We start from the raw sequence: 26,487 nt of genomic DNA on the forward strand, positions 1-26,487 counted from the left end.
GATGCTTAGTGTGGGGAGAAATATTCATTCAAATCAACAACTGGTTTAGTTCTGAAAGAGCTTTGTGCTTCCGGGTTCGCATCTTGCAACTTGAATCATGGAGGCTTAAAAAGCTTGCCCTTGGGCAAATGAGTTTTATAGAACTTAATCAGTGAAAACCATCATGCCTTAATATGAATTTGCTGTTAAAAGATGTGGATGTAAGTCCAATTTTAGATAGTTTAGGTAAAAGACCAATGCTTTCAACCAAATATAAACCATGCAACTTTAATGATAACATTTTAAAAAAAAATAAAGCACTACGTATTTGTGCTTGTCTTTGTGCCACAGTCAGGTTGGCAAGTATTTGGTTTTAAAAATAACAGTACATGTACAAGAATTTACATTTGCGGTTTGTCAAGTTTTGTTGTATGATTTGCCCATCAGAGCTCCAGATCATGGGTAATGTAGACAGCTTCTCCATCTGTTCCACATACTAACTGTTCTCCCACAACATCTAAACTATTCACTGAAAGCACATATGCTGACAGCAGGTTGCTGATATCCACTCTGCCTTTTGCAGCATCCATGGTGAGCCAGGCACAGGTCACTGATTGGTTTAAGTCGACATTGGCACCTGAGCCACTAACTGAGAAATTTCTTCTACCTAAGAAAATACAGAAAAGGAAAATAATCAGAACAATGTTTTGTATTTATTACAATGAAAGCTTGTTCTACAGAACATTTACTGTTCAATTAACAATTTTCAGGACAACAATTGCTATGCAATTGCCCTGTGTCTCTACAATTTGGTCTCCCCATTGCAGCCAAGAGCTTGGTTTGTCGTAAAGTCACTGTATTGTTATATTTATATATACTGTCACACCAGCAACAAAAAAAAAACACTTTCAATCTAGGAGCAGTTTCTAATTCAGAAAGTGAAGCAATGTAACTTCTGGATTGCTCAGAATCAGGTACAGTATGTTACTGGTACAGTAGTATAGGAGGTCACAGAATCAATCTCATAATTGCCATTATGCAGAAAGAAGTCTCTTGGACCATCATGCCTGGAGTAAATTCTAGAAAAAAAATGTATTCAAATCTCACCACAGTAGCTGGAGAATTCAAACTCAACTACTAACATTTTTAAATTTAAAAAGCAACTGGAATTCAGATTTGGATTATCTGACTCCAGACTGCAACAATACAAGGTTTACAAGATGATCAAAAATTTTGAACTGTCTCTTTTATTTCAGTTAAAATGGAAGAAAGAAGAGGGTTCTGTGCTCTGGTCTGAATTCTGCCCAATTACAAGCCTTGTCTCTTTGTTCTTAAAAAGGGACAGAAGTTGATTTACTGGGACAGAGGTGTGAAATGTTCACATTTCTATTTACTGTTGATAAACTTTGAATCCTCAGAGAGGTGTTATGAATGTCAGGTTTAATTGTTTAATCCCATCATAAAACGTGAACGTCGCTGACAAGGTGAGAGTTTGTTGCCAATTTCTAATTGCCCTCAAGTTGAGGGGCTTGCTAGGCCATTTCAGACAGCAGTCAACCACATTGCTGTTATCTGGAGTCACATGTGGACCATGTCAGGTAAGGATGGTCAATTTGCTTGTCTACAAGGACAGTAGTGAACCAAATGAGTTTTTAATGACAATCATAGTCACTATCACTAACACTAGTTTCATATTCCAGATTTATTACTCAAATTTAAATTCCACCATCTGTCGAGGTGGAGTTTGAACACAGGCCCAGAGTATTAGTCTGGACCTCGAAGTTATTAATTCAGTGACATCACTATACCACCATCTCCAGAATCAGTTATATTCAAAACATCTTTTTAATTCCAAACTATGTCTAGAGGATAGCTGATTATCATTTTTACTTGGATATAAGACCTATGCAATTTACGTTTGAGGATTTGAATGAAGTTGAAAAGGGTGTCTGTCTTTGGCTTGATGAATTCTGCAATGTAACCTCCATAATGAAAGTCAGTCCTGGATGAGAAAGTATCATGTTTGATAAGGAAAAGCAAAATGGGCCATCTGGAGTAGTGAATGGCTTTGGATTGGTTCTAGGAGAATAAAATATCTGCTCAAAGGGCAAAGAAATGAATCGCCTTGGTGTGGTATTATCAATTGTCTTAAAGTCGCATAATACATGTTTACTGCAGTTCACGTTGCCGAGAAAGGCTATGCATTGCTTTAAATTGCACATGTGCATACAAATGGTTTTGGGGGAAGAGCAGGTCATTGGGGGTGGGATGGTGGGAGTGTTTTTGTCACCCTCCCCTTACCATCTAACCTATGGGCCTTCCGGACTGAGGGAGTCACTCCCCCATCCTTTCTCCCCACTGCTGAATGCCATTTCAAATGCAAGAGTTTCCGTGCTCATGTGCAGTGCTGCATTTGCATATGACGTAACATGTAAATTCCACATGAGGTGGTGTTATGTTTGTTATTGTGAACATGCACATTCCAGAATTAGTGTACATGCCTAGTTACCCACAGTTGGTGTTAGCAAACATTGCTACCTAAAAGTGTTTTCTCATTGTTTTAATTTTCGACAGTAAAAGTTTTAAAATTCAAAATCTCACTGTGCAACCTTTTCAGTCGGTCACTGAAATTTTTTAAAATTATTGATGTCAATAGGTATTATAGCAAGGCAGACAGTAATGTAACTGAATCAACTGCTGGATGAAAGGAACCCAGCAGCCAGTCAGCTGTCAAATAGGTGGCTTTGCAGCACCTTCTTAGTACTTAAACTCAATAACTTATGGGTAATCATGGATAGGAAATAAATGTTGACCTGTATGGTACAACCATATCATATTAATGAATAAAAAGCTCAGACAGCAAGAGAAGTAGAGAAGGGAAAGCAGGGTGGCAGGGCAAGTGCGAAACAAAGTAAGGAGAATGCGATAGTCTGCCTCCAGCTGCCAGAATTCCATTCTCAAACTCTTGATTTTGCTTTCCTGTTTAATACACTGCTTAAAATCTCTTTGCTCAACTGCCCTAGAAGCTCCTTCGGCTTGATTCCAGATATTGCTTGACAACGGTCCTATGGGGCACCCTGGGATGTTTTATAAAGTTATAGGCAATACATAAATACGTTGGATGAGAAAAAGTGCACGTCAAAAGGGTGAGGTGCAGGAATGGAGAGAAAAGGAAACCTTTGTGTGAAAGATAAACAAGAGAGACCACACACAACTGGATATTAGAATGGGGAAAAAAAGGCAAAGGGTATGTGTCACAGGAAGTCCACAGACACAACCAAAGATAGATATGAACAAGATATGTGTTTCCTGTGCATTAGAGAACAGTTCCAGCAATGTTTGAGACCAAGTGCTAAAGTGAACTGTTATGGCAGCTCTCATTTTCCCTCTGGCCTCTAAGCTGAGCTGGGATATCTTGAAAGTAGGTTTTCATTACCCAAAGAATGAAGTCATCCTTTCAAATCAGTGTATTTCTTTCCACTACTTTCTCCATCTACTTTAAAAAAAATCTTCACTTAACACCTACTGACCTTCAATAAAATATTGGATTGAATACCCTAAACAATGCCAGAAATAGTGATTTCTTGGTTCATACCTTGTTGAAGAAAGGAAGGCAGATCAGGAGTGGTAACAGAAGCATTCCAATGCCACAGCGATCCATCCTCAGAGCAAGTAAACACGTGGTCAGGGTTGGACGGGTGAAAGTGAACTTCCCACACTGTTAATTAAGTAAAACATACAATGAGAAGCTTGCACTCTTTTTAACCTGACAAGTTTGCAACAAATGAAATGCACCAGTGACAAACTACCACAAATTGCACACAGAAGGGTCAATGACTCAGTTCATTTATCACATGCTCATCACTTCTCTGAAAGACGCACATTAAGATTACAGTATAGAAGCAGGCCAGTCAGCTCATTGTGTTCAATGCTAGTTACTCATTGGGCCTTTGAGATATTAAGATATTGTTCAGGGCCAGGTCTAAGGAGGACATGTTTGAGGCAAATAAATTAACTTAGAGTTAAAACCAGGCCAGAGAAATAAGCGAGAATATTGTCACATGTGCAAGATTCAGAGACACATGCACTTACAAGGTGATCTCATTGTGTAGAAGACTAACCCACTACTTAGAGGAAAAGGCATTTCAAGAGTACATTTCATAACCTCATGACACACTAAACAAATTTTTAGACAATGAATCACTGTGTTACCATTTGCCCCTTAGGGTGGATGTAGAAGCTGAGGTACTATTTGAAAAACAAGGAAATTCTTCCCCGTTGTCCTGACTAATAATTATCTTTCAACCAAAATCACTTGACAAATATGGTCATTTTCACATTGACTGCTATATTTCAACAATGTGAAAATGACCAGATCTGTCAAGTGAGTCTGGGTGAAAGATTAAATATTAGTTAGGACAACTGGGGAGAATTTCCTTGTTTTTCAAATAGTACCTCAGGATCTTCTACATCCACCCTAAGTGGCAAACGGGACCTCAGCTTAATGTCTCAACCAAAATTTAGCATGTCTAATGCGGCACAGATCAGCAATACACTAATATGATGCTTAAATAAAAAGTGCTTAAGTTTCTGGGGTGTAACTTTAATCCATGAATTAGAGGCAAAAGAAAATGTAGTGTTGCGCTACAGCTGATACTTCAAACTCAGTGAGGAAGAGAGAAGACCGAAATATAACGACAACCTTACATATATTGTTTTATTTTCAATCTAACCCTAGAAAATTATGTTGTGATGTTTTTGAAAACAAGTCAGGTTCTACATGCACACTAGTGACAACTGTTGTATCTTGACATTACTTCTCTACATCTTTGTAGTGTTGTATTATGGAAAGCTCTTTATTAATCTTTATTCAATCTTGTAATGTATTACTCTGTAAACAAATGCAAGGATATACCAATGAACTGAAATGGTGATGTGACTGGTTTAAAAAATCAAACTTGACTGTTTGGATGCACTTTAACACACCTCCTGGCATCACATTCTGAGGCAGGACTTTCCTTGGACTTTCTGGCTAAGATACAGACAGCAGCATTATTATACCATGACTCTAAATTTCTTCATATATTTAAAATCAACCTGTAAGAATATATTATGACAGACCTCCAGAACAGGGATTTGGAGACACACACAATCAGAAGAGTCCCTGTTTTTAATCAACTTGCTTGGACATATGACACAGCACCAGGATGTGCAAGATGTGAATTTAGACCTTCAGACCAAAAGGTAGGGACAATACCACTGTCACAAAAGCTCCAAAAGTCAAGAAGTGTCACAGAAGGTACTTAGAGTTAAACTCAATTAATGCCCTCCATGAGCAAATAGTTAAACACAGCTGATATACCATCAACATCCATTACCATTGATTTATTGTACTGCTTCTTTGACATACAGGATATGCAGAGATATCATGCAACTAAATAACTGAAAGATTGAAGTCACTATTGTAACTTCATTTGGAGGCATTACTCCCAACTATCCCTATCTGAGGATCACTTGTGCTGAAACCCTCATTGTGGTTTTGACGTGTTTTGACTTGACTATTCCAACTTTGTCATGGCCAGCCTTCTATCTTGCAATCTCCATAAGTTGATTCAAAATTCTCATTACCCCATCTTAACCTACACCATGTTCCATTCATTCATCACTCCCATGGTCTCTGCCCGACACTGGCCTCCAGCAATGGCAAAACCAGGTTTTTAAAACATCCTTGCTTTCAAATCCTTCCAAGGCCTTGACTCTCCATAACTTTGTACCATCTTCCAGCCAAGGTTCTGTGCTCGTTTGCCTAGAGTTTCTTGTGCATTTATGGCTTTAATCACTGCAATGATGAACATATGTAAAGACTGTTCCTTTTTATTTTTAAAATTGTGATCAGAAATTGGAGAGAAATGTTTTAAAGCCAAGGATTGCTGAAGGATTATAGCAGGCTTTGAAAGCAAATAATCACCATAATTGCTATTTTAACAGTTGCTTGTTCTAGAAGTAGTTGAAGTGTAGCTTGCAGATTGGCTGGAGTGGAAGGGTATGTTCAAATGGAGATTCAGCCAGCAACAAGTAGCTGATTGGTCTGTGGACTGATGGTTAGTCATCTGTAGCAAAGGTCTTCTGCTTGTCAACAATTGTGATTGGCTCTCAGGTAACTGAACAGCTTGGGGCAATGAATAAGACAGTAATAAGCCATCAGGTCTTTAATAGCTCAGGAGCTCTCTCTGCTCTCTGTAGTAAAACCCATTGTCAGCTACAATATTCTTCCTTCAGCAGTTGCTGCAAGCTGTGACTTTTAATTGATGAGTCAGAGACTGTTTGTAAGTGTGAACCAACCAACAAACTTGTGCCTCCTGCAATCTAATGAGCACAGCTAGAAAAGAAAGATTGAGAAACACTTTTGATCAGCACAAGAACCATCTGAGGAAGGGTCACTGGACCAGAACATGAATTCTGATTTCTCTTCATAAATGCTACCAGACTTGCTGAGCTTTTCCAGCAATCATCTCAGTAGATTCTACGAATAGAGACCATGGGACTGCTTTTCCAGTTTTTCTCTCTGTTCATAATATCGGTTTTCTTTTTCTTGTCTATGCCTACTTATTCGTGTGAAAGATGGAGTTTATGCGATCAGATTTTTAACTGGTAGAGTTATGCCAATGGTTGATAATTGTTTACCTAAAGTGTAGTTACTCATAATAATTAATAATAGTATTAAGTACAAAAACTTAGTCCATGCTTTCTGTCAACTTGGGTCAAAGAAAATTAGGAAATTTTGAGCACTTCTCAAAATCTTTAAATTTTGTACTGATTCTGGGACTAACAGGGCTTGATTTTCAGCACATTACCACAGTGAGGTGTGACAGTACCCGTATCTGTCTAGACCTTAAGCTCGCAATTCTTTCCCCAAAGTTTTCTGACTCTCTGGTACCACTGCCCTCCTCCTTCTTCCTCAAACCTTGTAGCCAGTTCTTAATACCTCATGTGGTTTAGTGTCAAAATTTTAATAATGCTTTTGAGGAGTGTTTTATGATGTTAATGACATAAATACATGTTGTAGTTTACAACAGAAAATTTGCGCACACACTATTCTTAATTTGGGACCAACCATGCTGGGACCATTGTAGTATCAACAGGGCAGGAGAAAAGGTTTCAAACTAAATATAAAAAGAGAGAAAGGAATCAAATGAGATAGGGTAAAGGGAAACACATAGCAATAGAGCAGGACTGCAATTTGATCAATGATTACAAAGGTGTTGCAGTAAGGGACAGAAAATGCAGAGTGCATCTGATTGTAAAAATGGCAAAAAAAATTTAAGGCCCCTGTATCTAAATGCAAGCAGCATTTGTAATGAAAGACATGAAACGTTAACACAGGTGGAGATAAATACAAAGGTGACCAAGGCTATGATCTGAATCATACTGGAATGAAGAAAAGTTGGCAGGGTTCCTCTGGTAATAAAGAGTAACATGAATTTGACAGTGAACTTTAACTTGAAAGGTAAAGATAAAGAAACAATTCATAAATTCATAAGAGCACAATTAAGCCATTTGGCACAGAGTCTGCTCCACCATTCGATCATGTCTGACATGCTCCTCGCCCTCATTTTCCTGCATCCTCCCCATAACTCTTCAACCCAGTACCAATTAAAAATCCCGAAATTTACTCACTGTCACAGCATCGACTGCACTTTGGGGTAGCGAACTCCACAGATTCATAACCCTGTGGAGATGTAGTTCCTCCTCAACTCAGTTTTAAATTTGCCACCCCTTATCCTAAGACTTTTAAGGAAATATTTACTAACTTTCAGCGAAGATTTATACCAGCATGAAAGAAGGTTCTTTGACAAGGATGGATCACCCATTGCAAAATGAGGGAGGTTAGCATTAAATTGAAAGAAATACTGTACAAATCTGCAAAGATTATTAGTAGGTCAGAGGACTGGACAGACTTTAACAACAAGTAAAGAATGACTAAAAGGTAATAAGAAAGCATAAAGCAGGTCGTGAGAGAAAGCCAGCTATCAATTTAAAAATAGACAAAAGATTTTCTACAAGTATTTGAACAGAAAAAGAGTAGCTAAAGCTAGTGTTGAACAAGTAGAGACAGAGTTTAGAGCATTGATGATGAACAACATGGGTGCAGTCTTTAAACAGGCACTTTGTGCCTGTCTTTACTCTAGAAAATTTAGAAAACTTCCCAAAGATAGTTCGAAGTGGATAGGGAGGAATGAACTTCATGCATAGAGTATAGAAGTTCGGAAGTCATGTTGTGGTTGTACAGGACATTGCTGAGGCCACTTTTGGAATAATGTGTTCATTTCTGGTCACTCTGCTATAGGAAGGATCTTATTAAATTGGAGAGGGTTCAGATAAGATATACCAGGATGTTACTGGGACTGAAGTGTTGAAGTTATAAGAAGGTGGATAGGCTCGGACCTTTTTTCTCCTGGAGCATAAGAGGTTGAGGGGTCACTTTATAGAGGTTTTGTAAAATCATGAGGGGCATGGATAAGGTGAATAGCAAAAGTCTTTTTCCTAGTGTAAGGAGTCCAAAAGTAGCAGGCATATTTTGGGGTGAAAGGAGAAAAATTTAAAAGCGATCTGAGGGGAAACATTTTCACATATAGCGAGGTTCTTTTGTGGACTGAACTGCCAGAGGAAGTGGTAGATGCACGTACAGTTACAACATTTAAAAGACATTTGGGAAGGTACGTGTATCGTATAAGTTTAGAGGGATTTGAGCCAAATGCAGGAAAATAGGACTAGTTTAGTTTGGGAACTCTGATTGGCACGGATAAGTTGGACCAAAAGGTCTGTTTCTGTGCTGCATGACTCACTGACTCTTAATTACCATCAGCAAGGAAAAGGTTTGAGGAAAACCAGTGGACCTAAAGGTTGACAAGTCACAAAAACCAGGCAGTTTGCATTTCAGGGTTTTAAAATAAGTTGCAGTACAGTTTATAGATGCATTGATTATAGTCCTGCAGGAATATTTAGATTATAGAAGGGTCCCCTTAGTTTGGGAAATAGCAAATGGAACATTGTTACTCAAGAAAGGACGGAGACACAGTGTAAAGGAAATTATAGGGAAGGTGCTTGAATCCATTATTGAGGAGGTTGTAGCTAGAAAATCAGAATTTAATCAGGCTAACATGGGCTATTTGAAGGGAAATCACACTGAAAGCTTATTTAACAAAATAATACCAAGGATATAGAGGATGCTGCAGATGTGCTGAAGTTGGATTTTCAAAAGATGTTTGGCAAAATACTACATCAGCAATTGCTGCAAAAAGGTGTAGAGGCGAGTTTTGAGAAGATTTGTAGCTCAGGTCGAGGTTCTGGATATAGGTTTGCTCACTGAGCTGGAAGGTTCATTTTCACACAATTCATCACTATACTAGGTAACATCATCAGTGAGCCTCTGGACAAAGCACTGCTGATGTTTCCTGCTTTCTATTTATATGTTTGGGTTGGTGTTGTCATTTCCTATAGTGATGTCATTTCGTGTTCTTTTTCTCAGGGTGGTGGTAAATGGGATCCAAGTCAATGTGTTTTTTGATAGAGTTCCAGTGGAATGCCATGCTTCTAGAAATTCTCATGCATGTCTCTATTTGGCTTGTCTTAGGATGAATATGTTGTCCTAGTTAAAGTGGTGTCCTTCCTTATCTATACGTAAGGATACTAGTGAGAGAAGGTCACGTTGTTTTATGGCTAGTTGATGTTCATGTATCCTGGTGGCTAGTTTTCTGCCTGTTTGTCCAATGTAGAGTTTGTTACAGTTCTTGCATGGTATTTTGTAAATGACATTAGTTTTGTTTGTTGTCTGTATAGGGTCTTTCAAGTTCATGAGCTGCTGTTGTGTGTTGGTGGGTTTGTGGGCTACCGTGATGCCAAGGGGTCTGAGTAGTCTGGCAGTCATTTCTGAGATGTCTTTGATGTAGGGGACAGTAGCTAGGGTTTCTGAATGAGTTTTGTCTGCTTGATTGGGTTTGTTGCTGAGAAATCGGTGGACCGTGTTCATTGGGTACCCATTTGTTTTGAATACACTGTACAGGTGATTTTCCTCTGTTCTGCATAGTTCCTCTGTGCTGCAGTGTGGGGTGATTCGTTGAAATAATGTTCTGATGCAGCTTCGTTTGTGGATGTTGGGATGATTGCTTCTGTTGTTCAGTATTTGGTCTGTATGTGTTGTTTTCCTGTAGATGCTGGTTTGAAGTTCCCCATTGGCTGTTTGCTCTACTGTGACATCTAGGAATGGCAGTTTGTTGTTGTTTTCCTCCTCTTTAGTGAATTTTATGCCAAGGGGGTAACATTTCCATACATAAAAGGATTGGTTTGCCAGTTTGAAGCAAAGGTATAAATGGGTAATTTTCCAGTTGAAGTACACACAAAGTGCTGGTCAGCTAGTCTGGCAGCATTATGGAAACAGAAACTGAATTAACGGTTCGAGTCTAGTACAACTCTTCTATGAAAATAAAGGGTTATATGCTGTAAAAGTGAGGGGAGGAGGAAGAAGTGGAACAGACTGTAAGGTTTCCAAGAGCAAGCAAAAAGTAAAGGGTGTACTAATGATCATAGATCAGAGACCTAGAAAGGAGTAGGTATTAAGAGTATATATTAATGGGAAAAACCACATATAAGGGCAAGCCCAAGCACATGTGTATGTGGAAAATGAGGTGTTGTTTCTTGCGACAGAAGAAATGTTCTGCAAGGTGGTCACTACACTTCATAGATAGTTCAGTATGGAAGAGTGTGCTTGGTTTGAGGGGCACTGGCATCAATACTGGGATAATCATGATTGCAGGAAAATAAAGAGGGTATTAACCTAAATAGTGGAGGTAAGGAATCAAATTTGAGATAACGGAGTACAGACAAGACAAGACAGAAAGATATTGATATGGAAAATAAACAGACCATAACAGGAAGAGACAAAGTATAAATGTAAGAGTAAATCAATAGATAAGGCTTGAAGTTACAAAAATAACAGCATGACAAAACTAAAGACTCTATATCTGAATGCATGTAACATTCAAAACATAACAGATGAAATGAAAACTCAATTGTGTACATTAATATGAAGCAGGAAAACCCCTTGACATAAAATCACAAAAAAGCTACCAGTTGTCATTAATAACTTAACCAATTGTAATTGTGCTCTACCATTGGCGTATGTGCAAGTAGGGCCAATGATTTATGATTTATGCATTTTGGATCTGTTTGACAATGCTGATATTCACGTTGCATGTTTCCTCCTGAGCATCATTCATCTCACCCACTGAGCATATTCTATTTTTTGTCTTCATGCAGTCGTCTAGTTTCTCCTTAAATACATTTATAGCATTTGTCTCAAAATCTCCAGTGGTATCTCATTCCATATTCTTACCACTCTAAATAATGGCACTTCTGAAAATAATTCAATGAAATATAAATGCATTTCTACTATATAGCCTCCATGTTAATTCTGGATCAATGCCCAATCATTGCCCTACCCCTCCCAAACAATCTGAAAAACAGGACTAATGGAAGTGATTTTAAAATGCACAAGTTCACCAGAGATCAAAAACTAGAACTCAAAATTCAACATGTTAGAAGGTGGGAAATATAACACGAAGCAAACATACTTTCTGCAGAATGAGCATCCAGTAAAGAGATGGGTATACTTCCTTGTCTGACATCCCAGATACAAAATGTTCCATCCTGTCCACCTGTCGCTACTATGTGCTGCTGGTTCGGATGTCTGTCTACACAGTGCAGTGGCACCCGATCACCTGTCCTGGGAATCAACAAACAGTGAAATTAACAAGAAAGTTATACAAAGAATAAGTGGAGACTTAATAATTTTTGTGCTGTAGCAACCATTGTTCCAGACTACCTGGAGATTTTAAAATAATGAAAAGATTTCATAGGGTAGTTATGAAGAAAATATTAATACTAATATTAGTTGTAAATTATTAAGATCCAGGTACATAATTGTAAAAATGGTATAGCTTGCAGAAATGTTTAAAAAACAGATTCAATCTTTTCTAGTTGATGTTACACATTTGACACCGGCTAAAGCTTCAGTGATCTATCCAGTACTAACTGCCGAAGCTAGAAGGCTACAGATTTAAGGAACTGTGTCTTCAGTCTTCAGAATGAAGGGTAGGCCTCCAAGCAGGGAAGGTATTACATTGACTTGTACAGAATTGCATTTTCCTGGAACAGTGAGAGCAAAAGCAGACACCACCAAGCACCCAATGAGTTCTGAATTAAGGGACAATTGTTTGACAACGATGTTTTGATTGGCTCTTAACCATGTCTTATCCTAAAAAAGAGAGACTGGACTCAAAATATTAACTATTTTTCTCTCTCCACAATACTGCCAAGTCTGCTGAGTTTCTCCAGCATTTTCTGTTTTTGTTCCAGATGTTCAGTATCTGCAAACTTTGCCTATATTTGAAGTATATAAGAAGTTCTTCTGTCTCTCTCCTCACAATCATTTGATTTTGAAGAATACAGCAGATACTCAGCGTACTGAAATGTCTAGAATTGCAATTGAATATGTAAATTTTCTGTTTTGTTGTACACAGTCTTGCATCATCTATTACAGTTTTATAAAGAGAAGACAAAATAACAATGGTTGAACTTACAAAGAATATATCTGACGAGGCTTATTTCCTGGCTGTCTGAAGTCCCAAATTTTCAACTGTCCTATTGAGTTGACTGTCAAAACTTCTGTAGTTCGCAGGAAGGTGACTGCATTCAGTGAACTACTATCAGCATTGTCTGGAAGGAGAAGGGGTAATAAGCCATGGTTATACAGTCCATTGTCAAAGCCTCTTACACTAAATTGAAGACAAGCTTGCAAAAGTCATTGTCACAGATGACGACTAGTAGTGACTTGTCAGACAGGCAAATTGTTTGAAGTATGTTTTACATACAAAAGGTTTTAGAGCAGTATCAGAGATGTCACAAAATCTCTAGCAAGACCTAAACCTGAGTCAGAGTGCAACAGACAGAGAGAAAGAGAAATCAAGCATGGCATCACAGGGAAAGAGGCAAGCGATTGGTGTGTGAATACACTTAAATGATGAAAATAAAGTATCTATTCACATTTTTAAAAACAGCTGATTGGCTGTAGTGGAGTTATTAAAATTAAATAAATTAACACATAATAAAGTTAGCAGATAAATTCCAACGCCAGTGTGATCCACGTCAGATACAGCTATAGTAGGTGTCTGCTGCTATGGATGTTTGGCTCAGTTTAATCAGCTGGAGTGTGACGATGCTGTCACTTTAACAAGGTTAGTTTGTCCTTGGGTTTTTTTCCAAGAGAGGTTGTAAGGGCAGAGGTGCAGAAGTGTCTGGAAAGACTGTAGTTTAATAGTGGCAGGGGCATGGCTAGTTCTTCCAGTTTAAGTTTTTTCTCATTTGGTTTAGTCATAACAGTGAGAAGCTGCTGCAGTCCGGAGAAAGGTTCCAATTTCAGCAGATGATTTTTGACTGGCTTCTCTCTCTGAAATCTCTCCCACCTGAAAGAACTTGTGTTCGGGAATTGGAACAGCTCCTTAGTTAAGTTACAGTAACAACTCGGTTGAGTTTTCAAATAGTTAAGTTATTTTAAATTTTGTTTTCTTTTGCTTGTGTTTCAACTGTAGTGTTTAATTAAATTCAGTGGTCTGACCAACTGCATCACACCTGGAATATCCACTTCACATCTACCTCTAAAACGAAAAAAGAGTTAGGAGCTAGGCTACCTTCTTTACATATTTTGAGGGAGGTCTGGCCTGGTCCATAACAAGAAGCTGCGGTCAGTCAGCAACATTATGGAGTGAATAAGGACCTCATGGCAGCCATATAGGGACAGGGCTAGATTCATGGGAGCTGTTGGGTGAGTCTCTTAAGTGCTTAAAGTCTTTTCTGTTCTTAACTTATAACATAGCATTGTGGTAAAATTAATAAAATTGTTAGAAGGCAACATTAAAAGTGAGTGAATAATGAAGTAAACAATTAAGGTTGATTAAGAATGGCAATTCAGGTGGTATGTCAAGGCTACAGCATGTGGGAGAGCCTGGACGCTATTGTGATCCAGGGCAAAAATGCTAGCGGTATGTTTGAAGATCAAACAGCTTTAGCTCAGAGTTTGAGAGCTAAAATTCAGGCACTGTAATACATAAAGCGAGCATGACATTTACCTTGATTCTTTATCCTGAGGAACTTGCATCACTTAGGATAGGGTCAGTGGTTGGGGACAGGAGGGTGCGACTGTGAATAAGGGGACCCAGAAGGCCAGAAGGCAGAAGTGTCAGCCTGTGCATCATCCAGTAGGGATCCTACCACCTTATTTGGATGAAAGCAGGGACTGCAGAGTGGATGGCCAAACTGACTGTATATGATACCATTCATATCTGGAGAACTAACAAGAATTGTTGTGGTAGTAGTTGAAGGTAGAAAAATAGATTTAAAAATTAGTTTACATAAAAATACAATGGGTGATTTGGTGTAAAAAAAAGCCTGTTCGGTTGTATAAGAGCGCTTCTGGATAGATATTAAAAGAGTAATCAAATTGGCCCAGTTGAGGAGTTCATAGGAAGCTTTTTAAATAGGTTTTTAGAGCAGCATGTTCTAAGGCCAATCAGATAGCAGTTTATGTTAGATTTCCTTTTGTGCAATGCGACAGGATTAGTTAATAATCTGAGTGTTATGGTACCCTTAGATATCAGTGACCTGGTATTGTACAACAATATAGGATTAACTAATGAATTTGCAGTGGATGCATACCTCAGTAGCAGTGACCAATATATTATTTGTTTTACATTCAATTTGAGGGAGCTAAGGATGGATGGAAGACTAGGATTTTAAGCGAAGTTATGAGATGACGAACACAGCGCTGGCTAAAGTAGACTGGCAAATTGGATTAACTGATTGCACAATGGAGATACTAATGACAGGCATTTAAGAGGATATTCAGAATATACAGAATAGACTCATTCCAAAGAGAAAGACTAATTCCAAAGGGAGAACATTCGATGCATGGATAACTAAAAACGTGGTGGAAAGTATTAATCTCAACTACAAAGCATATAATTACTCAAATATAAATGCTTAGTACCCAACCTGCTCCCCCTTGCTGAATCCTCCCCCACACCACCTCTCCCCCGCCATCTCAGACTCTGTCTTTGTGCTGAGGTCCTACCATCTACCTCACCCAACCCAAATACCTCTGCCTCCATCCTCACATTGTGTTTTAGCCCTCAAAAACCTCAAATGCACCCTTCCATTATGAAGCAAGCACCATCGCATCCTAGCCACCCTTGCAGACCTACCTGCCTGGAGGTGGGAGAGACATCATCTTATTGTTTGGCAGCCAACCTACACAAAGCAGAGCCCCACGTTTTCAAAATTACAACAGCCACACTTCAAAAATATTTTGTAGTCTGTAAGGTGTTTAGGGACATTTGGAAGTCCTGAAAGGCATTACATAATCTCAAGGTAGTTTTATCAAGAGTGTAACATTTTTAAAATTTCCTTTGCACCCACCTATAGTCCGCACAGGTTCCTTTTGGTCAGCTTGTAAATGGTTAATCCGACCATCCTCCCCGACAGAGATGATCTCAGGACCATTACAGACCAGGCTGGTACAGGGAGCGTTACTGTGGGAATGGTAGTGGGCACGCTCCCATTCCTGAAGGATTGAAAGTTTCTGTGGGGGGTTGGTGCAGAAAACACAAAAGTTAAGTGCGTGAATTAGGCCAAGGGCCACTTAAAATATGATATGGGGTCTGGTAAAACCAAAATGTGTTGTTTTGAAGAATGATTTACATCCATTTTGAAACTGTTAAGGATGGGCATTTTTTCATTTCAGTAACTGATCATATTTTACAAAATATAGTAAGGTCAATATCATGACACTTCATGATGTAGAACAGGAGAACATTGAACAAACTTTCCCTCTGCAAATTCCCTAATTCTTTAAATAATGTAAAAATTTCCATATATAGTTTCTTTACCTGGTCATTCAGATGACAACGGAATAAAATGACACTTCCTGTAGAAGAAGCAGTAATAATCCTTTCCTGATCCAGAAACTATAAAAGAAGGCAAGTCATAATTAATCCTATTACTCGTTGACTTCGGACTTAGAGGAACTTGTAGAGGAAGAAAGTTGAGAACGAGAGAAAAATGTTACATCAGAAAACTAGAAAAAAGTATGCAATAACAGTTGTATGTGAACACAAATATATAACATATACATAATCTAAGATGGTATTCACATAATCATTAGGTCCTTGGTTTCGAATTTCTGTAAACATTGGGCATTCCTTATATATGGCTACAGTTGGTTCTGCTACAAATCATATTTTTTCAACATGATTTGGCTTTAACACGATTGAAGAATTTAGACTGCTATTTGTGGAACGCCAACTTTTCTTACCTGTATTGGCTATTAACATGATTCTGACCCCATTAGTTTAAATGGTGCCGCTATTATGCAATTTTCTTATAACACGAGAATGGAATTATCATGATATTAGAACTGAGTAGTTTCTACAGTTCAAATACTTAGAGTAGAAACAGAGAGTCGACTTTTTAAAAATATTCTTTTGTGGAATGTGGGTACTGCGGAAAAGGCCAGTTGTTGTTGCCCATCCCTAGAGATGATGATCCATTTTCTTTAATATCTGCTGTCCATCTGGTTAGACACAACCAAATGGTTTGTACAACCATTTCAGGGGTGAAGGTCAGAGTCAATCAGATTGCTGTGTCTGGAGTCGCATGCAGGCCAGATGGGTAAGGATGGCAGATTTCTTACTGATTTTTCTGATAATGATCATAGTTTCATGATAGCATCGCTGAGATTAGGTTTCAGTTCCAGATTTATTAACTAATAAAATTTATTAACCAACTCAATGTACGTTCTACTAGCTTTTGTGGTGGGATTTGAAGGAGCATTAGCTTCCACTTGGCCTTGCTGGGATTTGAAGGAGCATTAGCCTCCACTTGTCCTTGCTGCTTCATGGCTTCTGACATCCCCGATGGATTTTATTTGCTGGAATTCAAAAGGCTGTTCTACATGTATTGCACTGGAAAACACTTTTGCCAATTTAATTTCAGCAATGGCTTGGCCCAGATTTATCACAGAGCTTATTGTTGAGATTAAACAAAAAGTAGAAATGATGATAAAGAACACTTTTCTGGATTTTTAAGAAAGGAAAGTCAGTTATATATTTAAATAGCATCTGAAATTCTATTCAACAGATTTGGAAGTGTCTATATGGAGATAGAAGACCAAATGACTGTCACCTAGGCTGTCAGCCGTTCCCTCGGTGCTCTTCAAGAAATGAAACCCATTAACCTTGCCACCTGTAACTAAGAGGTTACATTCACATTGCATGGATGACTCTTCCTTACTTTTACAGGTGACCTTCTTGCCTAGACCAAGCCAAGAATTTGGTATAAAAAACACTATCTCGGCTCCAGGTCTTATGTGCCTATGTGGGTGCAGTAACATTGGTCTAAAATTATGGCAACACTCAACTCTGCATAGTTACATCACTATTCATAATCAATGCTATTTACCTCTGTCGGATTCAAGATAAGATGTCAAGTCTTTATGCAACATCTAGAAATCATTTTGTCCTTGGAACATATTTCTCTGGATGGGAAGGATTGGATAACCATCCCATCCAGTGTGTTTAAAGACTGCATTACTGGGAATTATTTGGAGTCGGGAGATTGTAGGAAGGTGGATGGACAAGTTGGTTGATGCAATGAGGCTTCTCCAGAAAGTTGCAGACAACTGGGGGAATTTGGTTGTGAGGAAATATTGAGACTGTTCTACTTTTATCATCGAAGGTTAGGTGATCAAAGTAGTGTTTTTCTAAAACCAGAGACTTTGATAAAGTCGAGGAGAAAAAATCTGTCTAGTGAGTGGGCAAGTAACTAGGGTCTGTAATTCAAAAATCATTGGGAAAATATCTGGAGAGGGAATGTGGAGAAATGTTTTTGACTCAATTGTCAGGATCTTTTTGAAAAGGCAGTGGATGCTGATTTATGAATAATTTCAAAAAGGTGTTGTTCAGGGCTCAGAGGACAAGGAACTTACAAAGATGACAGGGAAACATGCAGGGTTGTTGGGTGAAGCACGATTCTCCTTTGAAGAATCAGGACAGACATAAATGCCTTCCTTGTGTATTGCAGATTTTCATGATTCTATGAATCAACTAAAGCTAAAAGTTCTGCCCCAGTTTTAATTCACTTTGGTCCAATGGTGTCAGCTTTCATCTTGTAACCAACACAATTTTTTCAATGAAAGTTCAACACAGGTTATACCATGTGACTTAGAAAATAATACCAGTTACTAGTAGATTGTTGCAACAGTATTTAAATTGGAATCTGGTTGGGGTGGGGGAAGGAATACAAGTGAAGCAAGCTGTGCAGTCTTTTTAAAGCTTTACTACAACTTCAGTTACCTGTAGATCCATCACGTCACCTTGGTGATTGATCGAACACAAGGGCTTAGGGTCCTCCAAGAACAGCTGATCTGTTTCAATGCCTTCAATGTTAGTTGTTTCCCAAAGGCACACTTTATTTTGCTGCATGGGAGGAAGTGCAAAAATTTGTATTTTCGAGATTTCAGAAAAAAAGACCTGTTTCAATTACAACCCTCAACAAGTCTGGACCAAGAGTGTGGAACTGACTGTAGAAACAGTAAAAACGAATAGTGTAAACCCCAAGTGAGAGGCAAGAGATGAACGTACGAGAACAAAATAATGAATTATGGCATTTTCCTCTGAATAAGAATCCATTCAGCCCATCATAGCAATGCTGGTTTTTTGAAAGTGTTGTCCAGTTAGTCCCACTTTCCCTGCTCTTTCCTCACAGCCTTGTACACTTTTCCTTTTTAAAATGTTTATCCAATTGACTTTGGAAATTTACTACTGTATTAAATCTATGCCAGCACTTTGTCAGGTAGTGCATTCCAGATCTTACTGCCTTGCATAAAATCAAATTCTCATTCTCCTTCTGATTCTTGATAAATATCTTAAATTGTGTCATCAAATTACCAGCTATGCTACAATGCTCTTTATATACTTTATCAGAATGTTACATAATTTTGAACTACTCTACTCAATCTCCGTGTATTCCTTTTTGCTCCAAGAACAATCCCAGTTCCTGCGGATTCTCTGTATAAATGAAGGCTCTCAACCTTGATACCAGTCGAGTAAATCTCCTCTGTATCCTCTTTAAGCTCTTTATTCATTCTCTAAGGTACAATATCCAGATTTTAAAACAATCACTCCAATGATTTATAAAAGCGTTTCCAGAACAGAAAGAACGAAAGAAACTACTTAGACCAACACCTGGATGGTATTCCCCTTGAACTCTCATTTGGATTGATGGCTTCTAGTTTCAGAATCCCTCTACAGGTGAAAATATTTTCTCCACATCTATCTTGTCTAACCCTTTCATTATTGTAAAAACCTATCAGGTCACACAAAAGAGAAGTCGAGTCAAAAAGTGTGGTGCTGGAAAAGCACAGAAGGTCAGGCAGCATCCAAGAAACAGGAGAATCGATATTTTGGGCATAAGCCCTTCAGGAATGTTGGGGGGAGGGTGGGGCTTGAGGGGCAAGATAGCTGGGAAGGTGATATGCAGATGAAGGTGGGGAGGGGGGGGGCAATGGTGATAGGTCAGAGGGGAGGGTGGAGGGGACAGGTAGGACAGTTCAAAAGAGCAGTGCTGGGTTGGAGAGTTGGGCCTGGGATAGGGGTGGGAGAAATAAGGAAACTGGTGAAATCAACATTGATGCCTTGTGGTTGAAGGGTCCCAATGCAGAAGATGAGGCTTTATTCCTCCAGGCAAAAGATGGCTTGGATTTGGTGGTGGAGGCAGCCCAGGACTTGGGAGTAGGAGGGGGAGTTGAAGTGGTTGGCCGCAGAGTGGAGTTGTTGTTTGGTGCATGTGTCCAAGAGATGTTATCCCAATGTAGAGGAGACCACATCAAGACGACAGAACAAAGTAGATAAGATGTTTGGATGTGCAGGAAAATCTCTGCCGAATGTGGAAGAATCCTAAGGGGCCTTGGACAGAGGTGAGGGGTATGTGTGGGTGCACGTTTTACACCTCTTGTGGCAGCAAGGGAAGGGGCCGGGAGCAGAGGGTCAGTTGGTAGAGGGCGTGGACCTCATGAGGGAGTGGTTTCTGTGGAATGACGATGAGGGTGGGGAGGGAATTACATCTCTGGTGATGGGGTCAGATTGTAGGAGGCGGAAATGGGGGGTGATACTGCGTTGTATCAAGAATAGAACCCCTCCCTCAGTCATCACCTTCCATTCCACTAATCTCTGGAAACAATGTATCATTTTCTGTCATCTCCACCACCTAAAATCAGACCCCACCACCAGAGATATATTTCCCTCCCCACGACCCCCGCTAACTCATCCTCTACCCCTGGCACCTTCCCTTGCCGCCACAAGACGTGTAAAACGTGCATCCACCCCTCCCCCCTCATCTCCATCCAAGGCCGCAAAAGGGATCCTTCCACATCTGGCAGAGATTTTCCTGCACATCCACATATCTCTCACCTACCATGTCAGTTGCTCTTGACATGATCTCCTCTATAGTGGGGACACAGGGCGCCAACTTGAGGAATGTTTCAGGGAACATCTCTGGGATACATGCACCAAAAAACCCCGCTGCCCCATGGTCGACCACCTCATCTTCCCCTCCCACTCTGCCAAGGACATGCAAGTCCTGGGTCTTCTCCACCACCAAATCCAAGTCACCCAATGCCTGGAGGAAGAATGCCTTATCTTCTGCCTTGGAATCCTCCAAACACACGACATCAACATCGATTTCACCAGTTTCCTCATCTGTCCTCATCTCAGACCCAAGCCTCTTGAACAGTCCTATCTGTCCATCTTCCTTCCCAACGATCCACTCCACCCTCCCCTCCGAGCTATCACCATCACTCCCCACCTCCATCTTCCTATCACCTTCCCACCTACCTTGGCCCCAAGCCCCACTCCCTTATCTACCAGCCCCCTTCCCTCCTGCATTCCTAATAAAGGACTTATGCCTGAAACATCAAATTTTCCTGCTCCTCGGATGCTGCCTGACCTTCTGCGCTTTTCCAACGCCACAAGTTTCAACTGACTCTCCAGCATATGCAGTCCTCACTTTCTCCTGGTCACAAGAGAATCCCAGCCTATTCAACTTTTTTAAAAATGGGTATGACCTCTCAACTCTGGTGTTATTACAGTCAAACTTTTTTTTTTGCATCTTAACCAGCTACTCTATCCTTTCAATAACAGGTGACCAGAACTGTGCACAATGCTCCAAATGTGGTCTAACCAAGGTTGTATACACCTTTTACATAAACTTCTCTGCTCATCAGTTTTCTCTCTCTAAAACCAACCCCATGATTTGTTTTTTTTTCTAATGCCTTATTAATCTGTTGCTACTTTTAACAATTGTGTTTGCATTCCCTTATCCTTGCACTTATTTAGACACAACACTTGTAAGGAAAATGTGACCTCCTTATTCTTGATGTGAAAGAGCACCTTACATTTGTGTATGATTGGTGAAAAGTGATGAGGATGATTGTGGCATCTGAAAGACCCTAGCTTTGTACCAGCAATACACAGTGGAGTCTGACTCATTAGTTTTGCTCTTCGAATAAGAACAGGAGAATCTTTCAACAGCTTTCTTCCTGATGGAGCAGCCCTTTTGGGGATCTATCCTGTTCACCATGTTCAGAGAAGGGGCTAGAAAAGATGCCCTGTAAATAATTTGTTCAATCACCAATCTGGCTGAAAATCCACACAATGGGATCTTCTACTTGCAGTTTGAAAACCAAAGTCGTACGAACCCTCATGGATTACAAACAAAATAATTGTCTGGAATGAAGAACTGCTCTTGTTGCTGTAAACTCAGGCACTTTAACATCAACATCACTGCTCTACAGAAGTCTCAAAGGCAACTCCTGGAAGAAGGATACGGGGGAAACCAGAGAATCAACCCATGTCAAATGGAATTGGATTCACAATCAAGAACAAACTCATTAACCAATGCTTGGAGATTCCTGTCGGCATCAATGATTGCCTCATATCTCTCCATCTACACTTGTCAAGAACCAACTCTGCTCCAATCCTTGATGCCATAGATGAGTCCAAAGAAGTTTCTGTTCCCCGCTGGACAACAACATCTGAGGAAGATAAAATTATTGTCCTTGAGGACATGAATGTTTGTGTTGGAAAGGACACAACTCTCAAAGGACCTTTGGAAAAGGATTTAAGGATTGCAACTCTGACAGGATTCTCTTGCCCACCAAATGTACATCACCAACACATCGTTATTCCAAAAAGATAGCTTCAAGACTTCATGGAGGCATCCATGATCAAAGCACTGGCACATGACCCATTATGTCATCATTCAATCCAGAGACCAAAAAGGATTACCAAAGTGATGAACAGTGCAGACGACTGATAGACAGACCACTGACTCATCCTCTCCAATGTCCATCAAATGCTACCAGAGGCAGTTGATGATGAAGAAACCGGAATAGTCAGGATTCCAGTGCAGATTTTCAAACTTGGAGATGACATGTAAGCTCTACTCCTCCATCAACTGTTCTTGAAAATCTGGACAAAGACGAGATCCCTGTCAATATAAGGATGCTGCCATCACCATAATCCTCAAGAAAGGAGACAAAGTGGATTTGGGAACTACGAGGAATCTCCCCTTGTTCCATCACTGGAAAGAACATTGCCCGAATCCTCATCAAGCCATTGATGCCTTCTCCCAGCCTCAGGAAATTCTTTGGCTTCTGACCAAAGCGTGGAACTGTAGACATGATTTTCACTCTCAGCAACTCCAAGAAATATGCTAGGAACAACACCAACCACTCTACATGGTCCTCATTGATTTGACCAAAACTTTTGATTCAGTCAATCGGGACGTATTATGGATGTCACCAGCAAGGCTGATCGTCCGGTGAAATTCATCAACATCTTACATCTCCATGATAAGATATCAGTAATGAGTCTCTGACAGTAATATAACAGAATCCTTTGAAGTCATCTCAGAGGTCAAGCAAGGGATATATCATCACTGCCCTTTACTCCATCTTCATCAATGTGATTCTTCTCTTGGTCACAAACAAGCTTCCTAGTAATGTGGACATTGCCTACAGGATGGATGGAAATCTTCTTAACCCCAACAATACTGATCTTACTTCTGGAACCTCAGTGTACAGATGACAATGTCATCTCCACACTCTCAGAACAGAATCTTCAAACCTTACTTAATGTCTCTGAAGAAGAATCTGAAGAATTAGTTTCAACCCGAATTTTCAAATCCTTCACTGATCTGTCCCGGGTCAAGTTCCATCCATCCCACCATTAAGGTTAGTGAAGAAATCCTCCCAAATGTGAAACATTTCCATTATTTGTGAAGCTAACTCTCATCTGTGGCTGACATAAATGCAGAGATGCAACATCACACCCAACCTGCAAGTCCCACTTTTGAACAACTAAGGATGAGAGTATTCAATGTCTGTGACATCCGTCCTGATACCAAGATCCTTATGCATAATGGAGTTCTTTTATCTCTTCTAGATTGCTCCGAAACTTGGATGATATATAGATGCCACCTTAAGACACTGGAGAAATATCATCAACACTGTTTGAGATGGATTCTCCATATCATCCAGGAGGACGGCTGTACTAACGTCAGCGTCCTTGAAACAGCTAATAGCATCAGCAACAGGCCACAGTCATCCAAAACCAATTCCGTTGGGCTGGCCACATGCTTAAGATGTCAGAGTTCTGACTGTCAAAGCAAATCTTCTTCACCCAGTTAGAGGAAGGCCTTTGAATAAAAGGAGGACAAAGGAAGTGTTTCAAAGTTTCCTGAAAGTGAGTTTTGAGAAGATTTGTAGCTCAGGTTGAGGTTCTGGATGTAAGTTTTCTTGCTGAGCTGCAAGGTTCATTTTCAGACATTTCATCACCATATTAGGTAACATCATCAGTGAGCCTCCAGATGACACACTGGTGGCATAGGCACCAGTGGGCCATGCTACCAGTGCTTCATCTGGAGGCTCATTGATGATGTTACCTAGTATGGTGATGAAATGTCTGAAAATGAACCTTCCAGCTCAGCGAGCAAACCTACATCCAGATCCCCTGAAAGCCTGCGTCATGAAATGCAACACAGATGTTAACACATGGGAAATCATCATTCAGAAGACACTGACTTGGTGGAAACTCCTGTATGAAGGAACACAATTCTTCAAGAACACCGATCAGCAACAGGGGTACAGAAAAGGAACTTGAGAAAACAATGGCAATGATCTGAAGGTCAAGGACCACTTCCACCTTCTAGAAACACCTGGCAAATATGTGGTCAGAGATGTAGCTCTAGAATTGGGCTCATCAGCTATGCAAGGACCCACAAAACGCATGATTGATGGTCACAGAATTTCCTATATTGATAGCCACACTTGTTAGCGAGTACTCGTCCACAACTGTACTTCATTTGCTGTTTGTGTAGTATTTATTTTCTGTATTTTCTCATTTACCCTTACCTCTCCATTGTCAAATTTGGTGTCACGTGCAGGATTTGAAATTGGACAGTCCTTTCATCTCTTAATTCAAATTGTTTGTAATATTGATCCCAGGATCAGGAAAACCACTTCCAAAGTGCCTTTAATCGCGCTTTCTCTTGTCTTATTAAACTAGCCTGGTATCCATTCTTTTGATTAAAAAACAGTGTGTGAGAGAGAGAAGAAGAGGATCCCGCATGCATTCTATTCAGATTCATTCCTGCCCAGGGGCCTCTGTCTTTCCTCTTCCCTCGGGGGCCTCTCTCTTCCACTCACCGCCCCTCGGTCCAATTCCATTCCCTTTCTCCCCATTTTTGTTCCCATCTCCTCCTCTCCCGGATGACCATGCTGTGTACTTGCCCTTCACTCAGCCGCCGCTCTCTGCTCACCTCAGCATCCCAGGATCCGGTGGCGAAGTATTCGGGGAGCTGTAGGCTGGAGCCGGACACCGGGAGCCAGCGAACCCGGCTGATCTTGTGTGAAACAAACCTACCCTCCATAACAGCGGACAGAGCCGTGACCCTGGGGCTGGCAACTTCCGGGTTAACATATAGACAACATCCGGGCGAGCCGACTAGATCTTCCGGCGTTGTGTATTGTTTCTGAGCCGCTTGTTGTCTATTTGGAAACTTCAGCCTTTGGGACTTGATGGTGAGTAACATGGATTATCCGCATTAGAGTGATTATAAAATACACGATTGGTACCGGGGAGCGGGTCTCTCCGAGTTCCAAGGTGTGGGTTAGTAATTCAGTTTGCAGCGCTGTACTTGGCAGGTGTGAGATATCAAACTGAGGCCTCGTCTCTTCTTGTACAAGATGCTACTGCTCTATTGGACAAACAGCAGGGGAGTTCGCCCCGGCGTTCAGACCGATATTTATTCGTTAATCAACGTCACGAAGAAAAGCTGACCGTCTGTCCATGATGGCATTGCTTATGAGACATTGGTGTGCAGCAATAAACAGCGAGAAATCTTTTCTGTCCAACTACTTTATAGTTTGCTCGGGAGTTTAATACAGATGTTATGTATCTTTGTTCCAGCAAAGGTCATACTTGTTTTTTGTGCCTAGCACATGTAATGCGTTATTCATTTAAAATTGAATGGTCCCTTTAATTAATCTCAATGCAAATTGTGTTGGATTTAAATTGATCAAAGGTATTTCCAGAGTTCCACAAGTGCAGTATCCGTTATGTTTAGTGATTTGTCTCCGTGATAGAGTTGATTATCTACCAAGGTTGTACTGAGGGATTGGCTCACTGTTGAGGGTACAATCTGAGCCAACATTACCAAAACTAAAATTGCTTGTAGATTATTTAATAATTCTGTTATTTGGGATCTTGATATATGGAGATTGTCTGCTTTGTTTACTAACAAAACAGTCATTGCACTTTGTGTATTTACTTGGCTTATAACATACTCTGACACGTGATTTTAAATTGGCAGATGCATGGTTTTGGATTTCTTCCTCCCTTTCTTCTTAAGTAATTTACAGATTCCTAAATCCAAGCACAATATTATCAAATCTAAAAAATGTTGGGAAATGATGACTAACTGTCTGCAATTTTCTAGCCTGTTTATTTGTCACAATTTACCAGCTGATTTCTTTCATTCAAGCACCAATCCAATGTTAGTTCATCCAAATATTTTGCAGTAGATATGTAATTCTAGGTTAATTAATTGCTTTCTCTATTTGATTTGCTCTGTGTATTAATTTGTTTTTCAAATTAGGGGATCCATTGCAGTTCAGTAAATAGTTCCTTAGAAATAATTGCACTATTCAATGCCTAATCTAACCCCTGAATGACTGCAGTCGTGGATTTGTTCGCCAAGCCGGTGTGTTTTTCTGCAAATGTTTCGTTGTCTTGCTAGGTGACATCATCAGTACACCTTTGATAAGGTGTTGGTGGTCTGTCT

General features: G+C 39.9%; 2 protein-coding genes across 3 annotated transcripts in view; one reads left to right on the plus strand and one right to left on the minus strand.

Moving 5' to 3' along the window:
- Window positions 1-253: 253 nt before the first annotated feature.
- nup43 (nucleoporin 43) lies at window positions 254-25,286 on the minus strand. Its single transcript, XM_043681167.1, has 8 exons — window positions 24,964-25,286; window positions 18,441-18,563; window positions 15,978-16,055; window positions 15,508-15,670; window positions 12,618-12,753; window positions 11,610-11,761; window positions 3,575-3,697; window positions 254-646 (listed from the first exon to the last, which is right to left on the minus strand). Exons 1-8 carry the CDS (start codon window positions 25,234-25,236, stop codon window positions 423-425), a joined length of 1,272 nt encoding a protein of 423 aa, XP_043537102.1. The 5' UTR covers window positions 25,237-25,286; the 3' UTR covers window positions 254-422.
- Window positions 25,139-26,487, plus strand: part of shprh (SNF2 histone linker PHD RING helicase) — a 107,154-nt gene continuing 105,805 nt past the window's right edge. Inside the window, exon 1 of one of the 2 annotated variants that reach the window (XM_043681136.1) lies at window positions 25,139-25,225. The gene's annotated coding sequence lies outside the window, so the exon portion shown is untranslated. The remainder of the gene's footprint in view (window positions 25,226-26,487) is intronic. The other variant, XM_043681144.1, reaches the window with a different exon arrangement.

Source organism: Chiloscyllium plagiosum, chromosome 3 (genome assembly GCF_004010195.1).
Source record: "Chiloscyllium plagiosum isolate BGI_BamShark_2017 chromosome 3, ASM401019v2, whole genome shotgun sequence".
Taxonomy (NCBI): Eukaryota; Metazoa; Chordata; class Chondrichthyes; order Orectolobiformes; family Hemiscylliidae; genus Chiloscyllium; species Chiloscyllium plagiosum.

Bases quoted from the DNA above. Each gene is read 5' to 3' on its own strand.
- nup43 (XM_043681167.1), bottom strand. From the start codon at position 25,236: ATGTTACTCACCATCAAGTCCCAAAGGCTGAAGTTTCCAAATAGACAA. The intron at 12,754-15,507 runs GTGGGTGCAAAG...TTCTCCTTCCAG, and splicing joins GGAACCTGTGCGGACTATAG to ACAATGCTGATAGTAGTTCA. The intron at 11,762-12,617 runs GTAAGTTCAACC...GTTGATTCCCAG, and splicing joins CCTCGTCAGATATATTCTTT to GACAGGTGATCGGGTGCCAC.